At 41.8% G+C, this 19,142-nt stretch overlaps 3 protein-coding genes across 4 annotated transcripts in view; 2 read left to right on the top strand and 1 right to left on the bottom strand.

The window, feature by feature from the left end:
• Nucleotides 1-557: 557 nt before the first annotated feature.
• LOC126714541 (phytyl ester synthase 2, chloroplastic-like) overlaps nt 558-19,142 on the bottom strand; it is a 75,170-nt gene continuing 56,585 nt past the window's right edge. Inside the window, exon 14 of the mRNA XM_050414730.1 lies at nt 558-697. Coding sequence (XP_050270687.1) covers nt 573-697 — 125 coding nt within the window. The 3' untranslated portion in view covers nt 558-572. The remainder of the gene's footprint in view (nt 698-19,142) is intronic.
• LOC126714543 (uncharacterized) lies at nt 5,132-6,985 on the top strand. Of its 2 annotated transcripts, none has more exons than XR_007651623.1 (2): nt 5,132-5,489; nt 6,469-6,985. XR_007651623.1 is itself a non-coding variant. In XM_050414731.1 (2 exons), the coding sequence occupies exons 1-2, from the start codon at nt 6,001-6,003 to the stop codon at nt 6,699-6,701; spliced, it is 624 nt and encodes a 207-aa protein (XP_050270688.1). In that variant the 5' UTR covers nt 5,978-6,000; the 3' UTR covers nt 6,702-6,985. The 2 variants fall into 2 exon arrangements, 1 of the variants encoding a protein (XP_050270688.1); XM_050414731.1 differs by lacking the exon at nt 5,132-5,489 and adding an exon at nt 5,978-6,391.
• On the top strand, nt 7,031-7,789 carry LOC126714544 (uncharacterized). The gene is made up of 2 exons (XM_050414733.1): nt 7,031-7,122; nt 7,208-7,789. Exons 1-2 carry the CDS (start codon nt 7,090-7,092, stop codon nt 7,643-7,645), a joined length of 471 nt encoding a protein of 156 aa, XP_050270690.1. The 5' UTR covers nt 7,031-7,089; the 3' UTR covers nt 7,646-7,789.

Genomic DNA, 19,142 nt, shown 5'->3' with positions numbered 1-19,142 from the left:
AATATAAAAAAATTTCATGAATTCTCTAAAATTGTTATTTGTAGAGAAATTTTTGTTTGAAGTTTAAAGTTTGTGTAGTGTAACCAAGAGTTAGACCATTTTAAAATATATACCATTGTCAGTTTCTTTAAGACTTTCTTCCCTCTCTCCGTGTGTGTGTTAAAAATACTCATTATTCTTTAAAAAAAAAAGGGTGTGGCTTGAAGATCGAGTAAAGTTTTTGTTTTCAGGATTGCTTTAGCGTCGCGCAAAGATAAATCAAACTTTCTATTTGAAGCCGCTTGAGGTTCCCTCAAGTGAAATACTTCACTTGAACAAAGTCATTCACTCATTTGGAACTTTTTTTTGTTGTTGTAAAATTGTTATTAATGGCCACCAGATCGTTATTAATTGTATTTAGAGTGTCATGACTCTTCATTGGTGACTTTTTAGTGCTACCTCTTCAATGATGTCTCTTCATTCTCATTTCTCAATTTATATTGTTCTTTTCATATTCACTAAAAAATTCAAAGTTTAAAGGTAGGAATTTCAGATGTAAAGCCATGTGTGGCCTGGTAAATTAACCGAGACAATCAATTTTTGTAAGGATCGCTTTCTCTTTTTTCCTTCAAATAAGCAAGGCACCTTCCAACCTCAGACTTGAGTTGTAAATATAATTCATGAGCTTTGTCCCTGTCTTTTAATTCCTGCTTCAAACCTTCAGAACATGATTTAAAATTTAAGGTTAACAATTACTTGCATCTTACTTACCTCATAAAGAAAAACAAAAGGCCAAAAACTTGCATAAAAAATTCAACCTATTAAAGCTCAAACTTCCAATGACTACTGCTCAAGCAGAGGCACAGGTTACAACTGTCCTAAGATTAGGTAAGATATAGAAAAATTGAAGAATGAGGTTGAAATACAGTACCTACAATGTTAATTTGCTAATGTGACCCTGCATAACAAACACCCTCTACTATACCATATATCTGGCTTTATACTTGGGTGTATGATTTAGGAATTCATAAGAACGCATGATTCATGTTTTTCAGTTGGAAATGATAAGCTATAATCATATAAATGACCATACTGAGATGCCATATCAGTGCAGTTTTGAACAAAATTCCCTGATTAGAGAAGAGAATGGCATGGATGATATGATTACAACTAGATGATTGTTGCTTGAAATTGCTCTTCTTAGGCCTGCTTCTGATGAATTGGGTATTTTGCATGATGATCTACCAATTGAATTTGTTTCCAATCTAGGGGATATCTAAGTTAGTCCCAATTAGATGCACCGCAATATCATAAAGCCATTTTTTTCAAAGGTGCACTTTCATTTTAAAAAGGCCTTCAATTTTTTTTTTTTTTTTAATAAAAAAATTCTTCTTTAGGCTAACTTGATACGTTACTTTATTACTAGCATCAGACATTCAAAGAAATTGGTCATCTAACTAATAGCCATACCTTCTGTTTCAATGGGTTTGCCGAAGTAATAATAAAATCGACCAGGAAATTTTGGTAGAATTCCTAGAAAATGTAAATCTTGGTTTGCCACCTCCCCAGTAGCATCAGTCCTACAATACAAGATCATGGTAATATAAAAATAAGGAACAGGAAGGAAAAGGCAAAATAAATTTGAGACCAAATTTATGGAAAGAAAAAGATCCAATGGAAGTCAATGCCAGAGGAACTTGATATACCTTAACTTTATGTTGTCATTTGTCATCTTCTCTATTTGATCCTTAAAGAAAGGAATCTTCATTTGGTCATCATAATCAAAAACTAGCTATCAGTTGAAAGAAACCATTTATTCATTAGAGAGAAAACCAGTAAAACCCAGTGACAAAAAAGTGAATCTAAATATAAACTAGCAAGAAACAGCAAATAGCGGTAATGTAGATATGTCAAGTTTAAACTTTTCTTCAAAACAATTAACATGTCATACCGTTCTCAAAAGAACATCCCTATCTCATTGTATACAGGGACACTGATAAAAAATTTCACCTTAATTCACATAGAAAATTATGGGGAGAAACCCTTTGTTCAGCAATTATGGTTCTCTCCTCATAACACAAGTATCATTATACAAGTAAAATATTAAATTAAGATAAATTAACAAGACTATGAATATAGATCCAGGTTTCAATGTTTAGATTTAAGACAATTTGGAAGAAATAAAGCATCAAGTGGTGACCCGTGCAAGTGGCTATCAACTAGCAGCCTAGCCAGCTAGAAACTACAATTCTGTGTTGTATGCAGATACGAAGATATGTATAGAATGAAAATTAATAATTGTTAAAAAAAATGTTACAAAGTGAAGTTCTTAGCTTGCTTCACCTAATCGTCTTCTCCAATAGCACCAAAAGGTTTGATTTTGGCACCAAATCTTGCAGCCATCCTGACAAACTCAGACTGTTCTGGCCACATTAACTTGTATTCTTCACCCTGAAAGTACAAAAATCCAAGAATTTCTAAACTATTAAAGTTGTATATTGTAAAGACCACATCTCATTTATGTTGAAATGAAATACACAATCAATACATTTGAAAAATAGTAACCATGTCTGCACATGTCAATTCATATAATTGTATAAATCACACAGGAGCCTGGAGGGAGAGAAGACAACATTTTGCATGATGAGATCATTTAGCATTTCACCTTAGACTGTAAATTTCTTTAGTATTTTAATAATAAAAACATTAAGGTTGAATGGGAGTTAATTTTCAGTAATAACCTATAAATTCAATAATAACCAAAGCATTGTCATTAACTCATCCAAAGGTTTGTGAACCATCCGTTATTTATTTATTTATTTTTTTGAATTTTGATGAACTGAAAATTTTGTTAAAGAAAGCACACAACATCAAAACAAAGTCAATGCCTCTTTTCTGATAACAACATCTAAACAGGAAGGGCAGTGCCCAAGATCAAAAGAGCCAACAAAAATATTTTGCAAAGACCACTTTGCTAAAATATGGGCTGCCATATTTGCCTCTCTAGGCACCCAACAAAAGGAAAGGCTTGGCAACATCTGAGTAGATATGAGAATCTCCCTAATGATATTCCTGATTCTCCACGGAACCTCCTGTCCCTTGCTGTCAATAGCTTGGTAGCAGCATAAGCAATCACCTTCAATTAAGACTGCCACAAAGTTCAGCTGGTTTGCGAGGGAAACTACCCATTTTATTGCTTCGGCTTCCACTTGAAGAGGAACATTGGTGTTTGCTTTATTGGAGCAAGCAAATATTAATTCCCCTCTCCAGTTTCTTGCAACAGCTGCAATAACAGAAGTGAATTTTCCTATAGCTGCATCAACATTTATCTTGAGAGTGCCTTCAGCTGGCTTGGACCAGTGGCATGAATTCCTTGGTGCCCTCTGAATAGCAGGTTTTGATGTTTGTCTTAAAATAGAGTGCTCCACAATGGCTCTTGTAATGGATACCTTTATTTTTTCAAGACATATGGGCCATCCTTCAAACAAGACTTTGTTCCTTAACCTCTAAATGTGATCACAAACTACAGTACCATACAACAAGATCTCCTCTCCATACCCACTCATCTAAAATGTCCATTGGAGACCTGGTTATATTGATAATGTCAGCAACTACTTCATCTTCAAAGAGGACTTCCAATTTTTGCTTATTCCGTAATATTGAATGCTGAAAGGGCTAAGCTCAAGTTATATGTCATATTTTAAAAGGCAAAAGATGGGTTATATGTGTATGATCAATATAAGGAATTGATTTGCCTAGTTTTAAGAATACTTCATAGGGACATGGTGAGGCTAGGGACTCAAGCAGGCCTGAGCAGAGTTGACCAGGGACATGGTGAGGCTAGGTTGTGCTGGGGGCCAAAGGTGTCATTGCAGGGGTTGAGTAACCGAAACCGCTACCTAACCCAACCAGCCAGAGTTGCAGCCATTGGAAAGAGGAAAATTCTTATGACTTCTGAAGCCATGATACTGAACTTTTATTCACCAAAAAAGAAGTAAACTATAGAAAGGGAAGAAAAAAACAGGATTTAACTTCCTTGTGTATTTAATAGAAGTAAATCAAGGTAAAATGCTACCTTCCGATGAGAAGCCTCATGCACGCCTCCTGGATACAGCAGGACATGGGACTCCGAAGACAAAAGCTTGAATAAATTAGATGCTGAGACAGGAACTGCCCCCATAATTCTGAATGTGTCAAAATATGAAAGAAACATTTCTGGCGTACTGCCTTTTGTCACAAACGCCAATGGATGTGCTATCCCCCTCACTAGGATATTTCTTTCCCCAAAAATATTGGCTATCAAGGGATAGCCTACCATCAAGACTGGACCCTCTGAAGGTATTCCAGCAAGGCCCCTCACAATCTTCCCATCCTCTAAAGTTGAGAGCATAACAGGGCCAGTAATAGCACCAATCCATCTGTGACCATCAAAAGTGTTATACTGTAATGTCTAAAATGTGTGCTACCACACTGATGATGCCGAAAATATCACCAATAGGTCACACCGCACTCGCGACTCAAAGCGAACCTGCACAACAAGAGCAATCGAAAGAAAACCTTTAGAGAGCACCGGTGTGGTGCCGGCCAAACACTCTCCGAAGGTCAAGTTAGAATTCTTCTCACAACTCTAGAGTGCTAGAGAGGGTAAATTATGCGTACCTTGATTTGCGAGGGTGTTAGGTCTTTTATAGTGGTAGAGAGTTGGCTTTTCCTTCTTGGTCTCGAAGTCTTTTCCATGTGGGACTCTACTTCAAACTCTTCTGAGCGTGGTGAGCAAGGATTTCCTTATAGAGGAAATCTATTTTCAGCGTGCGTGTCTCCTAAAATCACCCTTGTATTTGGATTTCCATTTTCGGATCTTAGGGCTTTTCTAGGCAATGAGCGATAGAGATCTCGGATCATGGGCCCTTACTGTGTCTTTCAGCGATGGGCCTTCAAAGCGCATGGGATCATCTTTACACAGGCCCAACAGTTCCTATCCGTCAAGCCCATTAAGGTAGGCCCGTCAGGCTTTATATTTTATCATCTTCAGTTGCCCCCTTCACCCCAATAGTCCGTCAGCTTTTAGGACAAAGGATCAATGGGGTGACGATCCTAACGTAAGGGCGTGACGGATATTTTTTATGACGGAATGAGACCCATAAGACAAAAAGGAGGTTTTAAGTTTATAGTCACAACGAGTTGACGGATTTATGCAAGATAGGATGACGGTGCAAACGAGGAGTCCGTCGGTCATACCAACTATAGACAGGCTGTACGAAGGTCATTAATGATGATGACACGTGTCATAAACTGACTGGGACTTATCTCGGATCGAAGCGATGCTTCGACTTCCGTGCATCTCGCTTATAAATAAGGGAGTAATTCCTCTCATTTCTACAGTTTCAATAGAAATTAACCTGTCAGAGCGTACCCGTCACTCCTGTCAGAGCGTATCCGTCAAATTCTGCTGATCCGTTCAATTGCTTTAATCGTCAGTGCCATTCCTCATCACTTTGTTGGTAAAATTGGTAAGTGCTCTTCTTAAAGCCAATATTGTTTTAATTTTCCTTACAATCCACACCCGTTATAGACACATAGACCGTCAGAGTCTTAGGCTCTTGTCGTTTCATGTAGGAAATGTCTAGTGCGTCGAGTAATCAGTCGGTTGTTCGTGACAGATTGGATTACGAGGAAGTATATCCGTCCGGTCATCGAGAACAAGATAGTCCAGATGATAGGAGTCCGTCCTCCTCCTCCTCGTCCTCAACATATGAGGATCTGGAGGTGGTTGATCAAGACGAGGGACCTAATGACGGTGAGGAACAGATTGTTAGATCCGTCATTGGTGCTGATGGGCTCAGGGAGTTCGTCATGCTACCGGAGTGGACGGTGAATTACTTCACGTCTGTCATCAAAGAAAAGCATTTTAAAACATTTAGGGATAATTATCAAATCCCAGAAAATGTTACGATCCGTCTACCCTACAAGTCGGAGAAGTGTTACTATGACGGGGTAGAGGGAGTCGGGGTATTTAAGCAAATGTTGAAGGCCGGACTCAGATTCCCATTGAGTTCGCTTCACCGTGAGCTCCTCCGACAACTGGGGTTATCCGTGAATCAGATTTCCCCTAATGCTTGGAGGGTTTTTATAGCGATGGAGATCTTGTACGGCGCTATGTCTGACGGAGAAAAGAGGCTGACGGTTAGGGAGTTCTTTCACTGTTACCGTCCGGACGAAATTGATAAGTCTAGGGGAATATATAGCTTCGTCCCCAGGAGTCCGTTGTTGAAAGTCATCTATGACACACCGGACTCAAATAGGGATTGGAAGAGCCGGTACTTCTTCCTAGAAGGCAACGGTTGGATGGGTCGTCTGGGGGACACGGATTTCATGCCCGTTGACACTACTTGGGGCATTTTACACCCGTCTAGTATGGATTGTCCTTCAAACTTTAACTTTATTAAGTTTGTTGAATATAATCTAACCGTCCTCTATCTTCTTTTGTAGTTAGACGACGCCCCCAAATTGACATTAAGGAGTTTGCTTTCCTTGAGAAAATTTTCTCAAAGACCAAGCCGGAGGAAAGGACTTGGGCAAAGTTGGTAACACTTAATACCATTCACTGGTATTGCGACGGACCGAAACCGACAGCGGCAGTCGTCAAGTACGAAGCACAGATAAGGAGGCGTAAGCTCGTCACCCTATACTTGAAAAATTATGTAACTTATTTTGCTAATTAACTCTCCCGTCCATGTTTCAGAGATGGATGACGCCAAGAGAAGAGCTCTGATCCGAGCAAAGGCCGCAAAGAAGACCGGTGATGACGCTCCCCCTGCGACGGGCCTAAGCAATCCGTCTGCGAGGCGGAAAACTCAACCCAAAGTGGATCATCAGGCCAAGAAGGCCAAAGTATCTTTAGAACCCGTCGTGGGACTTATGGCGGAGCCTCCGAAGACGGCCACTCCAATCAAGCATGGGGTTGGCAAGGGCCTGATGAAGGGCCCGTCGAAGGATCAAGAGAAGCCGCCCGTCCTTGTTCGAGAGGATTCTAAGCATGCCTTAGAACAGATTTTCTCCATCATTTCGGCGGAGGATTATAAAGACTTAGGCAATCACTCGACGGAGGCCATGGGTGAGACGGGCCTATTTGCAATTACACAGGTAAGACAGCCCGTCTACTATTCAAATGCAAATTAAATCCTCTTTGCCCATTGTTCGTTTTTTAACTATCGTTATTATTTTTTAGGCAATGGTCATGATGAAGGGGCTGATGGGACGGTACCTCAGCCATGAGACGGCTTTGGATCGCGTACGGGCCAAAGCAGAGCAGACGGAGGAAGAACTTCTTCAGTTGCGAAACTGGAAACCCAAGATGGAGAAGAAGCTTGAACTTTCAGAGAAGGCAAGGAAGAGCCTTGAACAGGTGACGGAGGAGGCAAAGAAGGCTCTAGAGAGCAAGGACAAGGAGATAGTAGAGCTAAAAAATGAAGTCCGTCAGGCTAAGGATGTTGCGGTTCGTGAATACCGTGACTCCGACGCCCTAATTACTGAGCTGGGCGATTCTTTCCATCAGGGCTTCATGGATGCCCTCCGTCAGGTCAAACAAGCTTATCCAGACTTGGACATTTCGAAGTTCAAAGTTAAAGACCCAGTTCAATCATCCGTCGTGCCTGCTGCCTCATAGGATACAGATGACCTCTTTGCTGATGACAATGCCCTTGGTGACGGAGAGTCGGCACCAGCAAAAGTTGATCAAGCTAAGCCTAACATGGAAGTGATTCCTCAGTCCGTCGACAATGCAGACAAAGCTCAGTAGATGGATTTTTTTTTTTTTCTTATGTACTTTTTGGAACAATTCTCATCCGTTGTTGATGATATGCAAACATTGCCTTTTAATGTTCTATTTTTGTTAAATGCATCCGTGCACTTCATTTTATATGTTGAATGTTTGAATTTTTTAATTTTGCTTTCGAATTGTCATTGCTTGACCTATTTATATCCGTTCAGCTATTAACTACTTACTGGATCCGGCATGTGTAGGTATATTTTTGATCCTAAGAATTTATTCTTTGGAAACCTGTAGAATGTTCCGTCCATTTTGGTCTGGGCTGGTCACCTTTGTAGGATGTTCCGTCCACCTTGTGGATATTATATTACATCCGTCCATTTTGGATTTCCAGTTGTCACCCTTCTGGGATGACCCATCTACCTTATGGATTCTACTTTATTGTGTAAAATGATCCGTCCATCTTGTGGACTTTATTTTATTTCCGTCCACTTTGTGGATGATCCGTCCATCTCGTGGATTGTAAGTGGTCATCCTTCTGGGATGATCCATCCACCTTGTGGACTTCATTTTGTATCCGTCCATCTTGTGGACTTCAAGTGATCATCCTTGTAGGACGATCCGTCCATCTTGTGGACTTCATTTTGTATCCGTCCATCTTGTGGACTTCAAGTAATCATCCCTGTAAGATGATCTGTTCACCTTGTGGACTTCATTTTGTATCCGTCCATCTTGTGGACTTCAAGTAATCATCCCTGTAGGATGATCCGTCCACCTTGTGGACTTCATTTTGTATCCGTCCATCTTGTGGACTTCAAGTAATCATCCCTGTAGGATGATCCGTCCATCTTGTGGACTTCATTTTGTATCCGTCCATCTTGTGGACTTCAAGTAATCATCCCTGTAGGATGATCCGTCCACCTTGTGGACTTCATTTTGTATCCGTCCATCTTGTGGACTTCAAGTAATCATCTCTGTAGGATGATCCGTCCATCTTGTGGACTTCATTTTGTATCCATCCATCTTGTGGACTTCAAGTTATCATCCCTGTAGGATGATCCGTCCATCTTGTTGATATTATTTAGTTTCCGTTCATTTTGTGGACAATTGTAATGACATCCAAGTAGAAGATCAAAATTGTATCTGATTATTCTTAATAGAAATGCGTAAAGGAAAAGTGCCTGCCCCCTTGGGCTTAAAAAGGCACGACAAGATTGTAGCAAAAAACAGTTAAAAGAAAAACTAATAATTAAAAAAAAGCTTAAAAAAAAACTGGTTGCCGTTTGCCGTGTTACTATTACTGGTAGTATTTTCTCAAATGCTCGGCATTCCATGGATGCTGTAGCTTCTCTCCATCCGTTGTCTCCGGGTGGTACATTCCTTTCCTTTTCCATGACGTAACTATATAAGGTCCTTCCCAGTTGGGGCCGAGTTTTCCCTGTGTAGGGTCTCTAGTTGCACCCATGACCTTCCTGAGTATGAGGTCTCCTACTTGGAAGTCTCTGTGTCGGACCCGGGAGTTGTACTGTCTGGCCATGCGATCCTGGTATCTAGCGATCCTTTGCTCTGCCGCCGACCTAACCTCATCTAACAGGTCCAGCTGTAGCCTCATAGATTCGTCATTCCTGCTCTCGTCATGGTTGTGAACCCTGTAACTCGTGAGCCCAACTTCTGCTGGGATGACCGCCTCGCTCTCGTACGTCAGTCGGAATGGCGTCTCTCCTGTTGGGGTCCTCGCCGTTGTCTTGTATGCCCACAGTATGCTCGGCAATTCTTCGGGCCATATGCTTTTTGCCCCCTCGAGCCGAGTCTTGATAATCTTTAACAGGGATCGGTTCGTGACTTCAACCTGGCCATTAGCCTGAGGATGGGCGGGTGATGAGTAGTGGTTTTTTATTCCTAGCTGTGTGCAGAAATCCCGGAAGTGGCCGTTGTCGAACTGCCTCCCGTTATCTGAGACAAGGACTCTAGGAATACCAAACCTGCATACGATGCACCGCCAGACAAAACTTCTAATGTTCTTTTCTGTAATGGTGGCCAAGGCTTCTGCTTCTACCCATTTTGTGAAGTAGTCAATACCCACTACCAAGAACTTCAGCTGCCTTACCGCCGTTAGGAAAGGTCCCATGATATCTAGTCCCCACTGAGCGAACGGCCATGGAGCCGTTATAAGGGTTAGCTCATCAGCTGGCTGTCCGATAACATTGCTGAACCTCTGGCATTTGTCGCAGCTTTTAACGTAAGACTCGGCATCCTTCTGCATGGTTGGCCAGTAATACCCAGCTCGTACCAGTTTGTGCACCAACGACCGCGATCCAGAATGGTTCCCGCATATCCCTTCGTGTACTTCCCTCATTACGTAGTCTGCCTCTTCGGCCCCCAGGCATCTTAGATACGGACGGGAGAAACCTCTCTTGTAAAGAATGTCTTTTATTAAGACGAACCTTGCCGCTTGGACTTTTAGTTTTCTTGCTGCCTCCTTCTCTTCTGGCAGTAACCCGTCCTTTAAGTATGAAGTTATCTGTGTAGTCCAGTTTCTTTCGGAGCGTATCTCCTGCATGTTGTCGGGGTCTATTAGTGGAGAAAGTTGAACAAAAGAAAGTACATTACCCGGTGTCATCATATGTTCTGCTGAAGCGGCTTTGGCTAGCCGATCGGCGAGCTCATTTTCTCCCCTGGGGATTTGGACGACCATTGCTTTTAGTCCGTCGACACTCGCCCTTACTTGATCAAGATATCTCTTCATCCTTTCCCCCTTACATTCATAATCTTCGTTTGTGGGGAAGTTGAGACAGACCATACATTCAATCTTGTCTCCTTCAGGTGACAGCAATACGATGCCGGCTCCTCCGGCTCGCCGATTGGATGATCCGTCGGTGTATATGCTCCACTGGGGGGATTCTTCTGCCACCTTCTCTTCGTCACGCGTAAACTCTGCTATGAAGTCGGCTACAGCCTGTCCTTTAATGGCCACACGTGGATGGTACTTGATATCAAACTCACTTAATTCTATTGCCCACAGCGTCAGTCGACCTGCGGCTTCAGGATTACTCAATGCCCTTCGCAAGGGCTTGTCGGTCATTACGTTCACGGTATGGGCTTGAAATTAGGGCTTGAGCTTGCGAGCCGCCGTGACCAATGCAAAAGCGAGTTTCTCCATAGGTTGGTATCTTTCTTCGGCACCGCGGAGTACCCGGCTGGCGTAGTATACAGGCTTCTGTGCATTATCCTCTTCTCTAATTAAGGTCGCGCTGACTGCGACAGAGGAGACAGCCAAGTAGAGGAAAAGTTCTTCACCAGGTTGCGAGGGACTCAGTAAGGGTGGTGAATTTATGCTTTTAATTCCTCGAATGCTCGCTGACACTTGTCCGTCCACTCGAAAGACTTCTTTAACATGCGAAAGAAGGGCAAACACTTGTCCGTGGCTCTCGACACGAATCTATTTAATGCCGCTATCTTGGCGTTAAGGCTTTGTATCTCCTTCACATTTCGCGGGGGGGCCATCTCTATTATGGCTCGGATTTTGTCCGGGTTAGCCTCAATCCCCCTCTGGGATACCATGAATCCTAGGAATTTGCCTGCCGTTACGCCGAATGCGCACTTTCCCGGATTGAGCTTCATGTTGTAGGATCGAAGCGTACCGAATGTTTCCTTAAGATCTTCCAGGTGGTCTTCCTCCTTCCGGCTCTTCACCAGCATGTCATCGACATAGACTTGGACATTCCTCCCGATTTGCTGTGCGAACATCTTGTTCATTAGTCTTTGGTATGTTGCCCCCGCATTCTTTAGGCCGAATGGCATTACTTTGTAACAGAAGAGTCCTTGACTGGTTACGAACGAAGTCTTCTCCTGATCGGCCTCGTGCATGCGGATCTGGTTATAACCCGAGAAAGCGTCCATGAAGCTTAGTAATTGGTGTTGAGCCGTCGAGTCTACTAGGACGTCGACCCTTGGAAGGGGATAGCTATCTTTGGGGCACGCTTTGTTAAGATCGGTGAAGTCCACGCACATCCGCCACTTGCCGCTCGCTTTCTTCACCATTACCATATTCGCCAGCCAATCGGGATAGTAGACTTCCCTGATGAAGCTTGCCTCTTGGAGTTTGCGGACCTTTTCCGCTATTGCTTGGTCTCGTTCCAGGGCGAACACTCTCTTCTTTTGTCGGACGGGTAGAAACGAGGGCAATACATTCAACTTATGTACCATGACCGAGGGATCGATTCCTGGCATATCGTCATGGCTCCAGGCGAACACATCCTTATTGCTCCTCAAGAAAGCTACGAGCTCTTGACGAATTGCGGGTTTGGCAAGCGTTCCGATCTTGGTTATTCTGTCCAGATTGGAACTGTCGAGAGTTATCTCCTCTAGCTTCTCTGTGGGTTCTGCCATCGTTCGGTGCTCTTCTATGTTCAAGGCCTGGATTTGGTCTTCCATCTCCATCATAGCTACGGAGCATTCTCGTGCGGCAACTTGACTACCGCGTAGCTCTCTTACCCCATACTCCGTTGGGAACTTGATCATTAGGTGGTAAGTTGATGTTACCGCCTTCCACGAGTTGAGCGTAGGTCGTCCAAGAATAGCATTGTAGGCGGACGAGCAATCGACCACCAAGAATGTCACGTCCCTGGTGATTTGTTGGGGGTAATCTCCTACTGTCACCGATAACGTGACCGCGCCCAAAGGGAATACCCTACTCCCTCCGAAACCAACGAGCGGGGCGTTTGTCGGTATTAACTGCTCCCTGTCAATCCTCATTTGCTGGAACGCCGGATAGTACAAGATTTCGGCCGAGCTGCCGTTGTCGACCAACACTCGGTGCATGTTGTAGTCTCCTGCCCGCATGCTGACGACAAGGGCATCATCGTGTGGATGGTGTAGGCGCCGTGCATCCTCTTCCGAGAACCCGATAATGGGGCCTTCCCTTCTTGCTATCTTTGGCACTGTGCCCGTCATCTGGACATTCTGTACCGTCCGAAGGTATGTTTTGCGAGCCTTTTTTGACGATCCAGCCGCAGCTGTTCCTCCGATTATCATCCTTATGTCCCCTAATGGGGTCTTGGTCGCTCGTTTTCTCGGCGGGGGTGTTGTTCTTGTGGGGGTTGATCCGTTCTCTCCTTGCTGACGAACTTCTACAGCTTTCCTTGTCGGATAAGGGTTTTGATTTGCTGCTTCAAGTCGTAGCAATCGGCCGTGTTGTGACCATGGTCACGGTGGAAGCGGCAATATTTGTCTCTGGACCTTTTGTTGGGATCACTCTTCAGCTTTCCCGGAAACGTCAGGGACCCTTCGTCCTTAATCTGCATTAGGACTTGGTCTATCGGAGCGGTTAACGGGGTGAAACTTGTGAACCTTCCGCCCATGGGTTTTGGATGTCTCTCCTCCCTTCGGTCTCCCATCCTTCCTTTCTTCCGCCCCTGGTCCTGTCGGGGGTCTTCTTGTCTGTCTCTTTTCTTGGGTCTATCTTCTCGGGCTAATAGCGCGTCTTTAGCGTTCATATATTTGGTGGCCTTGTAAAGCACCTCTGACATGGTCTTTGGGTCGTTTTTGTATAGGGAGAACAAAAACTTACCCCCCTTCAGCCCATTCGTGAATGCTGCTACCAGTATCTTGTCATCGGCTTCGTCGATCGAGAGCGCTTCTTTATTCAAGCGTGATATGTAGGCCCGTAACGTCTCCTCCTCTCGTTGCTTGATATTCATTAAACAAGCCGTGGATTTCTTATACCGATGTCCTCCGATGAAGTGCGTAGTAAATTGAGCGCTTAGCTCCTTGAAGGTGCTGATGGAGTTGGGTGCTAGCCGGCTGAACCAAATCCTTGCTGTGCCCTTTAGGGTTGTAGGAAAGGCCCTGCACATAATCGCGTTTGCCACTCCCAGAAGGTGCATCAGGGTCTTGAAGGTCTCTAGGTGATCTAGAGGGTCCTTGACTCCGTCATAACTATCCATATTTGGCATGCGGAACTTACTCGGCAGGGGGAAGGAGTTGACGGTTGTCGTAAATGGCGAGTCAATCCGGTTGACAAGGTCGTCAAGATCACTGGACACTCGCCCCTTGAGAGCGTTCATCATTACTTCCATCTGTTCCTTCATCGCCTGCATCTCCGCGATGATGGGTTATGGAGCCGTATCTGTCAGGGAAGGGATGCTAGTGTCCCGTCTCACTGGTCTGCTCGGGGCGTTACTCTTCTGTGGTCCGTCATGATTTCTCCTTTCAGCACTGGTCCCTTCTTGATCCGCTCCTTGGTTATTGACCGCCGCATTCTTTTGGTTCAGCTGCTCTTCTAGGTCGTGGTTTTGTTTGGTGAGGCGCTCCACGGCTGTGGCGAGCGTCCTGACCTGTCTCTCAAGGGCAGTCGTAGGGGCTTCTTCTTCTTGAACGTCGTTAGTGGTTGCCATTGAGTGAGTGAGTACCATGTAACTCTTTTGTCTAGGAAGCGATAATATGTTACATTCCCCACAGACGGCGCCAACTTATGATGCCGAAAATATCACCAATAGGTCACACCGCACTTGCAACTCAAAGCGAACCTGCACAACAAGAGCAATCGAAAGAAAACCTTTAGAGAGCACTGGTGTGGTGCCGGCCAAACACTCTCCGAAGGTCAAGTTAGAATTCTTCTCACAACTCTAGAGTGCTAGAGAGGGTAAATTATGCGTACCTTGATTTACGAGGGTGTTAGGTCTTTTATAGTGGTAGAGAGTTGGCTTTTCCTTCTTGGTCTCGAAGTCTTTTCCATGTGGGACTCTACTTCAAACTCTTCTGAGCGTGGTGAGCAAGGATTTCCTTATAGAGGAAATCTATTTTCAGCGTGCGTGTCTCCTAAAATCACCCTTGTATTTGGATTTCCATTTTCGGATCTTAGGGCTTTTCTAGGCAATGAGCGATAAAGATCTCGGATCATGGGCCCTTACTGTGTCTTTCAGCGATGGGCCTTCAAAGCGCATGGGATCATCTTTACACAGGCCCAACAGTTCCTATCCGTCAGGCCCATTAAGGTAGGCCCGTCAGGCTTTATATTTTATCATCTTCACACACCAAATCAATCAGAAAGCTCTACCCACAAAAAAAAAAAAAAAAAAGTCCTATTGTTTTTGTTTTTGTTTTTATTATTATTTTTGGTTGAGATTTCTCATTTCAGTAGTCAGTAGATTCATATAACAAACAAGACAGAAAGCCTACACGCTCTAATAAAAACACAGCCAACACCCTCTGGCAAACTTTACAATGCTGAAACCAGAGAACAAACAGAAATACCAACTAGCACTCCTATTACAAACTGACACTAAAGCATTTGCTTAAATTATAGAAAACACTACAGGTTTGTCAGGTTTGGTGTAAGCATTCTGAAGTATATGCATTTTGATCAATACGGTATGCTATAGGATATATAGTCCATTTTCAAAGGCATTTCTCCAATCTAATCTCACAGATGAAATGATAGGTTAGCTACCTCTATCTCTATATCTAATTCAGTGGTGGCTCCAAGATTTTATTTTAGGGGGGTCAATAGTGTCCTGAGCTAGGATTTTGTTGTGGGGAGTAAAAAAAATGATAATTTTTTTTTTTTTTTTTTTTTTTGTATATACAATTGTCATATTATATACAATAATCTAACATGGTATTCTAAATAGTATACAATACAACTATATTGTAAAATAGTCTAAAAGAATTATTAATAGTTTAAAGATCAGTAAGAAAACAATGATAGAATGCATAAATAAATATAAATAAATAACTAATCATAATATTTGTCAAATTAATAATAATTTATTATAATCATATGAAATATCAATTAAATAAAAATATATGATAAAGAAGAATAGTAACACATCTAAGAGTAGGTCTGAAAATAAACATTAAACTAAGGAAAATAAATAGTTACTTATATAAGATTTTGCTTTTGAAGTTGTGGGGCCTGAAATTTGGAATCCCGGCCCACTTCACATTAATGGCCCAAAGCCCAAGCTGAGGAGCCCTACTGTCGAGGAGGTATGAGGAGAACCCCTTGATGGCCCAATAATATAGCCGAGGACAACCTCACGCTCAACGCCTCACAAAACGCCTGAAGAAAAGGACAAACTCAGTACAAGAGCAGTACAAGTTATAAAGCTGCCAACACCATAACGTGGAGCCCAACACCTGACAAACCCATACCCCATACCATGCTATCCAGCTTTTCCCAACCACTCTGACGTGAAGATTGATAGGACGAGTAACTGCCCCAAACAAGGAGAAACTGACACGTAGATGAAGAAGGGAAATCGAATACTAGTATAAAAGGGGAAAAAAGGGAGGAGGCGGGGAGGCCCCCGGAGAAAGGAGGAAGAAAAAGGAAGAATGGTGAGAATGTAATGCTCCTCGGACTAATTCCGAGGAGTCAAACCTTTCAAACTACATTGATGCAAGGCTCAGCTATACAGTCCAAACCCATCTTTGTATGATCGCTCATGAAACCGGGACCAGATCGAAACCCAGCGCCCAAAGGCAAGCCTTTCCAAACCCACTCTCTACAAATCATATTGTTCGGGCCCTTTACACACGAGCCTAACGTCAACCTTGGGTCGTTAAAAATCGTGTCCCTACAGAAGTGTATGGATTTTTAACCACACATGTGGTCATTCTCTTAAAATTGAAGCAAGCACTAAAAGATTTTTTAGACTCAAAAAACTGTAGAATACTTATCAAACTACTTGATTAGATAGAAAGAAAATATAGAAGGGAGAAAGAGAGAATGAGAAAAGAATCATAGATGTAAATACAGATCACTTGGTTATACAAGTGGTGTAATTTTTTGTTGATGAAGAAGAAAAGTGGAAGAAAAAATAGTTTCATTCTACCATCAACAGTAAAGAAGGTTTATTTATTTTATAACAAATAAGCAATTTTAAGAGTAGTACTACTGACAAAACATTTACGTAATAAAATCTAGATGACAAGTTGTTAAAGAAATGTAAAAAAGTGATGTAAGTTTTGGGTTTAGATAAAAAGTCAGTTACAACTTGTCACTTAACCTTTATTATAAAAATATTATGAAAATAACACTAATTTGATCATATTTCAAATTTATTTCAATTAGGTTTAAACAAAATTTAGAGTTAGGGTGTTGAAAATTTTATTTCAAGGGTCAAAAAAAATTTATATATAATTTTTTTTGGGCCAAGCCGGGGGTTCATTTGAACCCCCTGGGCTGGCTGTAGAGCCGCCAGTGATCTAGTTTCATATGCATATTGTTCTATGATAACTTTTAATGTTTTTAGCAGACAGGATAGTGCAAACTGTTTTCTCTGGCTGATTGGCTGACACTAACTTGACACACCCCATACCCATATAGGCTATGCATGGACTGGTCAGGTACAAAGAATTTTAACGTGTTATCTCAGAAAGTATTTGTAAGAAAATATGATCTACCTATTGTCTTCCTCTTCTTTTTTGAACTCAGTAGGGGTTGGTAGCAAGTAATCTGAAACATAGTCGAAGTATTTTCCACCGCGATAGAAGCTAGCACCCTTGATGATAGTTACCAAATCAATACCATCTTCCTGCCAAACATGGACAGAACTTCAAAATGTATCATACTAATAATCCAAGATTCATGCGATATATCTAAAACACTCAAAATAATATAATTTGAGAACTGTATAATAATGTATTTATTTATATGAAAAATTCAGTAATTTTGCACATAATATAAGGTTAAAGCATCTGTTTAGAAATAGTATTTTTATGTATTGTTCACACAAATGCTGATACATGATAGTCAGGCATTAAACATACATACGTACATACATCTTCAGATATGAATTACCCCCCTCCCCCTCTTTTTTCCTCCTCATCTTCTGTCAGCGTAATAGAAACCTTATTATTTCATATTGTAAGGAGAACATTCTAGATTTACTCAGAATTCATATCTAAGTTTTGTGTGTGTTTCTAAGTAATCGACTATGCCTAAATTCTATACACTGGGTCACGCAACTTCAGACAAGTAATGGAAATTAGGAAAACATTAGTAAGTACTCAATTACTTTTTTCAATTGTACTCTTACAAGCAGGAAAAACCACACACAGATGAGGACACATGAAAGCACGCACCTACGTGCGCACACACACACATGGAGAGAGAGAGAGAGAGAGAGAGAGTCCTACCAATAAGAGGAAATGACCACTGTTATTGAACTTACGAATCTCAGATGTTGGAAGTGCATGACTTAGTCTTTCACCTTCCTCTTGACTAGGTTGAAACTGATCCCTTCCACTAAAACAACACACAATGAACTCACCCAATTATCCTTGAATGACCACAAGATCAAAACAAGAAAAGCACTACAAGTATACATTGCACAACAATGCCTTTATAATAGAAGTTAGAAAAACAAGTTGAACAATAAAAATTGCTTATTTCACTGGAAAAGAGTTTGTGGAAACTTATAGCCTATATTTAGAAGATGCATATGAAATTTATACAAGATATATGACCTCCAAATGACTGGGGCACCCATCTATTAAAGAAAACTTGTTTTGATCACATAATTCCATAAAGAAATGACTGTAAGAAGACCAGTTACTACTAATACATTATTTGAGGAGTGAATTTCTAAATTGACATAATTAAATGTTGAAGAAAGTTTTTGACTCGGTCAGATGGGACTTTGTTTTTTCAGTGTTGACTCTTGAGGACTGTTGGCTTTGTGGCATTCTATCACATCATATTTCACATTATGTTCTGTCATGTTGGGGAATCACTGTCAATACCTCAGCTTAACCAGAGGCAAAGAAAGAGTTTCATTTCTTTGCTAAACTATGTTTGTTATTGTAGTAGTTTTTTTTTTTTTTTTTTTGGGTGGGGAGGGGGGTCGTTTGGATAAAATTAATAAATAAATAAAAGAAAAAACCAAATAACAGGAGATTTAGTTTCCAAAGAAGTATTGAACTAGGTTAAGGGCATCAACACTACCTAGTATCTTAAATAGATTTGGGGAACATTGAGTCGGGCAAAGTCTATGGGCAATTAAAAAATCCCTATTTACCCTCCCCATAGGGATTTGCATTCCCCCCTCTATAAAAGCTATCATAGGGATCGCCACAACCCCTTCTGGTCTAAGAGCATGCCAATCCCCTAAAAGGCAAGGCTATATGGTAACCCCGAGTGGTATATTATATCGGGTTTTGAAGGTTTCTATGCCCTCAGGAGTATCTACCAAACTAGCAAATCTACCCATTTAGAAGGTAAAAGGAAAAACTGCTAAAGAATAAGGAAAAGAATTGTAGGCCGAGGAAGAACAGGAACCTAAAGTCAATGTATAAACTAAATGGTACTTATAGAGTAGTATGAAATGGAAGAAATGGACTCTCCGCTTCCTTTATATAAGAAGGCAAAATGAGCGGGAAAGTTCCTGCT

This window comes from Quercus robur, chromosome 2 (assembly GCF_932294415.1).
Source record: "Quercus robur chromosome 2, dhQueRobu3.1, whole genome shotgun sequence".
Taxonomy (NCBI): Eukaryota; Viridiplantae; Streptophyta; class Magnoliopsida; order Fagales; family Fagaceae; genus Quercus; species Quercus robur.
This window is presented reverse-complemented; position numbering and strand designations above follow the sequence as displayed.

Bases quoted from the DNA above. Each gene is read 5' to 3' on its own strand.
- LOC126714543 (XM_050414731.1), top strand. From the start codon at position 6,001: ATGTTGAAGGCCGGACTCAGATTCCCATTGAGTTCGCTTCACCGTGAG. The intron at 6,392-6,468 runs GTATGGATTGTC...CTTCTTTTGTAG, and splicing joins GGGCATTTTACACCCGTCTA to TTAGACGACGCCCCCAAATT.
- LOC126714544 (XM_050414733.1), top strand. From the start codon at position 7,090: ATGGGTGAGACGGGCCTATTTGCAATTACACAG. The intron at 7,123-7,207 runs GTAAGACAGCCC...ATTATTTTTTAG, and splicing joins GCCTATTTGCAATTACACAG to GCAATGGTCATGATGAAGGG.